This window comes from Myxocyprinus asiaticus, chromosome 4 (assembly GCF_019703515.2).
Source record: "Myxocyprinus asiaticus isolate MX2 ecotype Aquarium Trade chromosome 4, UBuf_Myxa_2, whole genome shotgun sequence".
Classification (NCBI taxonomy): Eukaryota; Metazoa; Chordata; class Actinopteri; order Cypriniformes; family Catostomidae; genus Myxocyprinus; species Myxocyprinus asiaticus.
In genome coordinates, this window is record NC_059347.1 from 62,357,604 (window position 1) to 62,367,500 (window position 9,897).

Here is a 9,897-nt window from a genome sequence, read left to right on the forward strand (position 1 = left end):
ACAAGACATAAACAATATGTGTGTCTCAGCCTAGTTTCCATCCATTTTTCAAGTGAAAATGTGTAAAAAAAAAAAAAAAAAAAAAAAGTTTGGAAAATTTGTCGTCTTCTGCCTGTTTCCATTCAAATGGCCTTTTAACGATAAAAATGGTGTGCGTGATGACGTCATGCCTAAAAAAACACTTTGTCGCATATGTTTTGGTTTATCTCAAAATAAATCTGCCCTTAAGCTGTTTCCATACAGAAATGTGGTTTTATCTCTAATTCGCCTCCAGATGTCCCTAATGTTTTGGTAAAATGAGGAGAGTATTGAGACAATTAATTGACATTAGCAGCTTACTGTCATTTTAATTCACAAATCAGAAGAGGAGGAATTGCAATGAAAAGAGAGCTGTTGTCCTTCTGATAGGACTGTAATATCGGTCCTGATGTTGCACCTGTCGCAGGTTGCCTCCGGTTCTGACCCGAAAGTGAATCACCATGGCCCTGTTCAAGCTGGCAACCTGCATCAAGTAGTGGGGAAACTTTCAGTCTTAGTATAAGGAGCATCCATCGATGTGTGTATGCTGTGTGCACAACTATTAAAGAAACACTGATGCTGGTGTAATATCAGGGTTTACATATATGATACATTCCTGATATTCAATAGGATATTTTGATCAATCATCTAATTTAAAGCATCGCCATCACAACTGCATTATGTCCCGTATATATTTGTCCAGCAACTTTTAATGTCCAACTGAACTTGATTATCATCTAAAATTAATTTTAGTGTCATAATGCAATTTACATTTTCTGAAGAAGCTCATCAAATGTGATCTGAGATAAAGAGGGTTAGATGTAAAATATTTAAATGTTTTAAAATGTTCAAAAGCTCATTCTCTGAAAGTGATCTCATTGGACAAATAGTTCTGATAGTTTATTCTTGATAAAAGTCTAGAACATTCTGAGAGTCATTCAGACGACTTGTTTAATCTACAGAACAGGGAAAGGCTCATTTAAGTTTGTGTAAAGAACAGGCAATTATATAGGCCTAACAATATTATTTTTTTCGTTTGGTAATTTATTTAATTTAATACAGGGAATTTTGCCAGCATTTTTTCAGAAGTAAATTAAACAATAATTGTATAGAATTGGGCTATATGTTAGTGTTCCAAAAAAGCACACTGATGCTTTTCTCCAGTATTGTGTATTTATTTTTAATTTAAAACATCTTTGTGCACAGAAATGATGTTTTTTGTATTGTGGGCTAATTCCGTGACTGCCGTCTATTATTCTGAATGGTGTGGAAAAGCAACTTTATTAAATAAACAGATGTCTACCGTGCTTACATTAATCACAAACAGTGGCCATTCATTTGTTCTCCATGCACTTATCGATGTGAATGATATGAGATATTTGTGTTGAGACTCCTGGAAGTGTCATGACGCAGATCGGCTCTTTATGCCGTTAAGATCAATCCACAATCACGTACAATAAATTGTCTTTCAAGAATGTATACTGTCGTCATGATTAACACAGATTGGGGTAAATTCTGTCATGTGACATTATGTTTTTGCGTTAATGCCAATTTTCTCGACAAAAAAAGTGTTTCCAAACCAGATTTTCGCGACATTTGAAGTGTCGACATAGAGTTTATACGCTAGAGTTAAATGGAAAAATATTATGTCGACACTTGTGAAATTTTAGCAATAATTTGCATTTCCATCAGCTATATTTTGATGTGCTAAAACTGTTTTCGCAAAAAATCCTTGGATGGAAATGTCGTTAATGTAACCTCAATATTTGCCTTTCTTTAAGAAAAGGAGGGACGAGTTGAATTACATTTTTTGTGGTATTCAACATTATGCCACAAATGCTGTGGATTGAGCTTCACTTGTGTTGAACCCAGAACTTTCTTTTAATGTTTCATGGTGACCTGTGAATAGAAGAGTTACTGAGAACCATTAAACAAAGTGTAACTACAGAAATGACCAGAAATGTGGAGTGATTCTAGTTTTGAACCGCCAGATTAGTTCCACAGGACTAAAAATATATCTGTTTTCCCAGGTCAACGGCTGCTGTACGAAAGATGAAGAACATTCCAGAATCAAATACAGTCAGACAGAACACATGACCAACAACAACAACAACAACAGCAACAGCAGCGCCCTCTAGTGTTAGGAGACAGTAAATGCAAACTGAAGACTTGAAAACAAAAGGCTGTTTGGAAGTGCACACTTCTATTCTACATATATGTTTATAGTAAGTGTAGTATGGTAGTATGTAGTTCTGAAGTCTGTCTTGAGACATCATTTGATCAGACCAACAAAGACATTTTACACAAAACTTGATTTTAAAATTTTGTTTATTTTTTCGTACTACATACTTAAAAAAAAAAAAATAAAAATAAAAAAAAAAAAAAATAAAATAAAAAAAAAATTATTACTATTAATATTTTACCATTTTATAAAGTAATTGTAATTTCGAAATACTATTTAAAAAAAAAAAAAAAATAACTATGTACACCGCTGAGTAAGCAGAGCACTAATACTAACAAAGAAATGAATCAAAAATCAAGAAAAGAACCAGACATGTAGATGACCCATTTGTCAATACTTTAATAATGTGTTTAATTATGACTGTTCCACTAAATCTACTGACTTATATACAATCTGGAAGTTTAGAGCTGTACGAACTCACATTATTAAATGAACATCTGTCAGGGAAATCATATAACACTGTAGAGACGAATGAAAAGGAAGACTGACGCCGTTTCCTGCATCACAAGTTTAAAGTTCACTTGTAAAAGTCGTATGAGCAGACGCTGGGCCTGGATTCGATTCCTTCATTAGCAGAATAACGAAGAGTAAGACATGATAAAAAGCTACCTAAGTCTCCATTTGAATAAGTGAATAAGAGAAGAATAAATATTAGAATAAATTAGAATAAATATTTGCAGAAAATGAAAACCCGTAAAACAAGCTAAGAATGTAATATCTCCTAAACAAAACAGAATTGCTATTATTAAATAACAGTTGATTGTGGTTCTGCATTTAAAGTCAACATGAAAGGGCATTACTTCCAAAATCTGACGTACTTCCGAGTGAAAATGGCGAAGCAAGTTATTACATTTTGATGAACGATTCCGAAGACAAACATTTGTATTCTTTATAACAACGAGCACTGATGAACTGTACACAATAGGGACCGGGGAGATGTATTTATACGGTCAATAAAGTCCATTCTGTTTTCATGTTGACTAAAGGATGCAGAAGCTTGTCATTTGTAATCATAAATGCAATTACTTTCCCACTTCACATATTTAGTAACATAGTAAAACTCTTTATAAAAACAAGTTTGTCAGAGCCAAAGAGTACAACTGTGCAACAAATAATAAATAAATAAATAAATAAATAGCAATCACATGAATAAGTCACTGAATAAATAGAATAACATGGTTAATAAATATGCTTGAAAAGACATGTGCATGTATATTTTTGCAGCCTGGATTCAGGGTAAGTGCACCTACACTAGAGACATGATTGAAAAATCAACACAGAATTTGGATATCTGTACATGGGTGGCTATATAACACAGAGCTCTAACGGCATTTATATGCACTAAACACAGCCAAAATATAAGTGGAATACTGTATATAATAAGAAATAGTTCCCAAATGGACTGGCGTTACAGGTGCATCAGATATGGATTTTTCAAAGAGATCAGAGGGTAAAGGAGGGCAGGAGAGCGACTTACACACCCAGATATACGTCACATCGACTGGGCGCGTTATTTACATCAGGCAGCCTCTCCTCCGCATCATGCCAAGATTCCACATACAATATAATCCGGTATATAACTTGGAATATACAGTGCATAGTTTACAGCCAAAACTTGCAGCGTAAATATCAAACTAAAACATCCTGACATACATGTATCCATGACATGTCATTGTAATACGAGTTTGAAAAAAGCAGATCTATTTGTTTTTAACTACTAAATGGGTGAATTTCACTGTCAAGAACATGTTCAGGTCATATTTCACCACACAATCAAAATAGAAAAATAAGAAATTATTTTTTGCATAAACAAAATGAAGCCTATGTTAAGACCATTAAGATCATTATTGCATTGTGATATTATTTTCAGTAATATTAAGCACATTACCTCCAAAATAAAAAAATAAATAAATGCATATAATAAAAATATATATATGTACTGTATATTATAAACATTGTAGAGTATGCATGCATCATGGAAGCATTTGTTATACTGAAGAATGCTTTTTAATTCATTATTAAAAAATTACATTTGAGATTTTTTTCACATAACAGAAATGAGAATTTGGGTTGGGGGGGCGGGGGCGGGGCTTAATTGTTCCAAAAATAATGTCACAATGAAAAAAATCTTATGGTGTTACAAATAAGCTTCATTAACTTCGTACAAAATAGAATTTCTTTTATTTTATATATACACAAATATATTTCAGGGTGAAATATGACCCGTGAGATTTACCCAAATCATAAAATCGAATTATTTGTTCTTGCTTGTTGAGTCAGAATTATTAGAGTAATGTTGTTTCTTCATTTCAAACCCTTTCACAGTATTGTTTTCAGATACTGTACAGTACTCCTTCACATTAGTGTTTCATTGATTCCCCTTTTTGTTTTGGTTATTTTTTCAGCGTGGAAGAATTTCAGAAAAAAGTGCTTATCTTATCTTTGTTCTTCAGGCTTTTAATAATAAATAAAGAGTTTATATTTGTAACATTGTCTGTATTTAATCTACAGATGCTGAAAAAAATCTGAAATTCTCAAGACCAGAAATCATTTGTCTCTTGATGGTCACTATTATGTAAAATAAACGCTTGTTCCGATTTGTTGAGACTGCCTGTATTTAATTATTATGTAATAACAGATATTTTGGAAACACTTTACAATAAGGTTATATTTGTTAACATTAGTTACCTACATTAGTTAACATGACCTAACAATATTAATCTTGGCTGATGTGAAATTTCAACATACTAATAATTTTTTTGCTGTAGTTGAAAAGTTGTGCATGTTAACATTAGTTGATGCACTATACACTAACATGAGCTAACAATGAACAACTGTATGTTTATATATTAACATTAAGAAATGCTGTAACAGAAAATCATTGTTAGTTCATGATACCTAAAGCATTTACTAATGTTAACAAATAAAACTTTATTATAAAGTGTTACTGATGTATTTAGTTGTCTGTTTTTTACCGGCTTAGTCCCTAAATTCCAGAATGACACAATGAACTGCTTGGAATCCGATCAGATCGTTCAGAGAGAAAATCTGATTTTAATTGGACTTAAAACCATATATGAATGTGGCTTGGACTGGGTTTGTAGAAATTGTATTTCATGCAGTTTGTTGCTGTTCAAACTACAAACAATAAAACAGATTTGAGTAAGATACACTAAAATAATTCCGATTTTTGCTGTCTGAAAAAACTCTGTTCCATGTTCCATAGTTTTTAATTTCCTCATCCACCCACCGTTCTGTCATCAAACCAGCTGAAAATGGATTCCTGGTGTTCCTGTGTGTTTGGAAACCCTGATGCCCACTGCATTTGATCCGGATCTTTTTTTCTGGTTGCCTTTAGCACAGATCCTGCGGTAGAAAAGGGAACATGGATGTCCTGCACTGTTTTAATGTTTTCAGTCCCCCTGTGTACCTTCAGCTGATCTCAGAATCCAGGGCTCTCGTAGCTGCTTTGGCTGTAGTAACTGTGTGCCGGACTGGGGCTCCGGGAGCGACTCCTGCTGCTGTAACTGCTGTAGCTGTAGTAACTGCGACTGCGGCTGCGACTGCGACTACTGCCGCTGTAGCTGCTTGCGGAGCTGGAAGAGGACGGACTCGGGCGGTAATACGGGATTGGCCGCTTGCGTGCGCTGCAGACAGGATGCGAGAGAGAGAGAGATTAAATAATATCGATGAATGAAAGCGTGAAATTCAAATGAAGCAATGTGATACCACTCTGACCACTCAACAACAACACATACAGTATTTAGATGAAATATGTACAGTTTCAAAAGACATGTGAGCTGTGCCATCACTTGGTAACCATGGTAACAGTTATTGTGATGTTGCATCAGCCAAGAAAAAATAAGTCATTTCTGTGCCACCAAATGTAAACCTGGAAAAACCAGGTTATACAGGATTAAGGTGGTCAAACTGGCATGTGGATCGTGGTAGCTGGTTTGCCACTGGACCAAGGTGGTCTACGAGCTCTTACCAGCTTGACTAAGATGGTCTACCAGGTATTCCAGCTAATCAATCATCTAGACCATCTAATGACCATAAATGACCAGCTGGAAACCATGCAAAACCAGTTACCATCAGAAGCACATTTTAGCTGAATTTTCAAACAAGGAACAACTAAAATATTGCCACCTGCATTTTAGACATATATCATTATATTGTGGTCAAAGAGGTGTACAGGTGCATCTCAATAAATTAGAATGTCGTGGAAAAGTTCATTTATTTCAGTAATTCAACTCAAATTGTGAAACTCGTGTATTAAATAAATTCAATGCACACAGACTGAAGTAGTTTAAGTCTTTGGTTCTTTTAATTGTGATGATTTTGGCTCACATTTAACAAAAACCCACCAATTCACTATCTCAAAAAATTAGAATACATCATAAGACCAATAAAAAAAACATTTTTAGTGAATTGTTGGCCTTCTGGAAAGTATGTTCATTTACTGTATATGTACTCAATACTTGGTAGGGGCTCCTTTTGCTTTAATTACTGCCTCAATTCGGCGTGGCATGGAGGTGATCAGTTTGTGGCACTGCTGAGGTGGTATGGAAGCCCAGGTTTCTTTGACAGTGGCCTTCAGCTCATCTGCATTTTTTGGTCTCTTGTTTCTCATTTTCCTCTTGACAATACCCCATAGATTCTCTATGGAGTTCAGGTCTGGTGAGTTTGCTGGCCAGTCAAGCACACCAACACCATGGTCATTTAACCAACTTTTGGTGCTTTTGGCAGTGTGGGCAGGTGCCAAATCCTGCTGGAAAATGAAATCAGCATCTTTAAAAAGCTGGTCAGCAGAAGGAAGCATGAAGTGCTCCAAAATTTCTTGGTAAACGGGTGCAGTGACTTTGGTTTTCAAAAAACACAATGGACCAACACCAGCAGATGACATTGCACCCCAAATCATCACAGACTGTGGAAACTTAACACTGGACTTCAAGCAACTTGGGCTATGAGCTTCTCCACCCTTCCTCCAGACTCTAGGACCTTGGTTTCCAAATGAAATACAAAACTTGCTCTCATCTGAAAAGAGGACTTTGGACCACTGGGCAACAGTCCAGTTCTTCTTCTCCTTAGCCCAGGTAAGACGCCTCTGACGTTGTCTGTGGTTCAGGAGTGGCTTAACAAGAAGAATACGACAACTGTAGCCAAATTCCTTGACACGTCTGTGTGTGGTGGCTCTTGATGCCTTGACCCCAGCCTCAGTCCATTCCTTGTGAAGTTCACCCAAATTCTTGAATCGATTTTGCTTGACAATCCTCATAAGGCTGTGGTTCTCTCGGTTGGTTGTGCATCTTTTTCTTCCACACTTTTTCCTTCCACTCAACTTTCTGTTAACATGCTTGGATACAGCACTCTGTGAACAGCCAGCTTCTTTGGCAATGAATGTTTGTGGCTTACCCTCCTTGTGAAGGGTGTCAATGATTGTCTTCTGGACAACTGTCAGATCAGCAGTCTTCCCCATGATTGTGTAGCCTAGTGAACCAAACTGAGAGACCATTTTGAAGGCTCAGGAAACCTTTGCAGGTGTTTTGAGTTGATTAGCTGATTGGCATGTCACCATATTCTAATTTGTTGAGATAGTGAATTGGTGGGTTTTTGTTAAATGTGAGCCAAAATCATCACAATTAAAAGAACCAAAGACTTAAACTACTTCAGTCTGTGTGCATTGAATTTATTTAATACACAAGTTTCACAATTTGAGTTGAATTACTGAAATAAATGAACTTTTCCACGACATTCTAATTTATTGAGATGCACCTGTATATGCTAGTAGTGCGCTGTAGCGATGATTAGTTTCTGGTATTCTGCGATATCGTTAGTTCAACAAACTGTAAATGCACACCATGGACTCCGTCTTCAAAGAGAGCTACTGTATGTGACCATATATTTATTAATTCTTACACAATGTTAAGCATATACATCGGGACCGTCCCAAATGCTGCTCTTGATGTGTGTGATCTTACAAACGTGTGTCTGTGAAGTCCACGAGACTGCAGGGCGTTCCAGTTGCCCTTTAGCTGAACCTGTACTGATGTGGACTCCATGTGCACTTCATGATTAAGTTCTTCATATGGCGTATTAAGTGGTCCACCAATATGGTGGCTAATCTCGATATGGCCAACAGATTAGCGGACTAGGCAGATTGTCCTAACTCATTTCAAGGATTTTAATAATAAAAGTGTGTGAGAGAAATATCTCTACCACTATAGATTATAAATAATTCTCATTACCGCCACTTCCTTATCATGACTGAAATATGATCCAAATCATCTGGCCTTGATTTACAATGACCCCAATTAACGGGTGCTAATTTGCTTGTGCAATCTATCAAATTGCGAGTGTGCATCGTGGCCGTTTTGCAGGTGATTTACTAAGAAAAACTGCGCAAATAGCTACACGTGCAAATATGTTGGACACGCCCTCCAAAAAGAGGCCCAAAAAAAAAATCACAAGAAATATTTGAATTTCACGTTAATGTGTGTCATAAATGGGTGTTTTTCTTTCCACGACGACAGCATAAAGCACAGCACGAATCAGATTAATACCGGCCTTTCATTCATATTAATTTGCTGTCACAGTTTGCGTTTCTGAAATGACTTTCAGGCTTGATAAATCACTTTGCAGGTGCAATCTGATTCATTTGCATTGACAACATCCTTTCTTTTGCACATCTAAATTGCATATTCATTTCAGCGAAACATGCAAAAAATGGCAGGATGTGCCAATATTTCATTGGATTCAAGAGGACTGCAGGCATTTGGGACAGGGCCAAACACACTCCCATAAAACAAAAGCATTTGCAGTGAACATCTGTTAGCTGGTATGGGACTCCTGTAATGTTAGCGAAAGACAAAGACAGATCTCTGACTCAGACTTTACCAAGAGACGGCTGTTTGGACAATTCACAAATTATTTTGCTTGACTCTGTTGGTCATCTTGCATGGATGTTTTTCCACTGAGCTCCTCACAATGCATTCTGAGACTGCCTTCTCCAAGAAGGATACAGTACATACAGTACAATGCTGCCTTAAAATGTGGCTAAGGGAAAGTCTTATTGGCCACGTAATCATGCTGCCTACCTATTGAATCAGCCTTTGCATCTGGAGCACACTTAAAATGCAGTCTAGGTAGGCAACTCACTAAGTTTTAGAACAGAGCCATAATGTCTCTTGTTATATCTGTGTCATTGAACTGTGTAAGACGATTAGTGTTGATCAGTGAAAAAGCCTGAAAGAACTTTTGTGACGCATGTTTATTTGTGAGAACAAATTGAAACTAAAGATCCGAGATTAAGAAAACGAGAAGGAGAAGGAGAAGGAGAGGAAGGGAGAACAAATGAGACGGTGAGGAAGCGCAGTTGTACTCTCGGGACGATGCAAGCTGCTTCACCCAAAAGGTTCAGGAGTAAACAAGGTAAACACGGTAACCATGCCTGCAGATCAACATCGTTCCAGTGTGATGTCTTCAAGGGAACCTTCATACAGGAGAGAGTCAACACATCTAACATATCAAAACATGCAACATATCTGCTGTGGATGTTCTTGTGCACCTGGCAGAAAATAAATGTTTTTCACTTATGCAGAAAACACAGAGTAAACTTTATTCCAGTATAACTCAAA

At 36.5% G+C, this 9,897-nt stretch overlaps 1 protein-coding gene across 1 annotated transcript in view; it reads right to left on the reverse strand.

The window, feature by feature from the left end:
- Positions 1-2,577: 2,577 nt before the first annotated feature.
- LOC127433314 (serine/arginine repetitive matrix protein 3-like) overlaps positions 2,578-9,897 on the reverse strand; it is a 93,105-nt gene continuing 85,785 nt past the window's right edge. Inside the window, exon 14 of the mRNA XM_051685101.1 lies at positions 2,578-5,907. Within this exon, the coding sequence (XP_051541061.1) occupies positions 5,703-5,907 (205 nt within the window). The 3' untranslated portion in view covers positions 2,578-5,702. The remainder of the gene's footprint in view (positions 5,908-9,897) is intronic.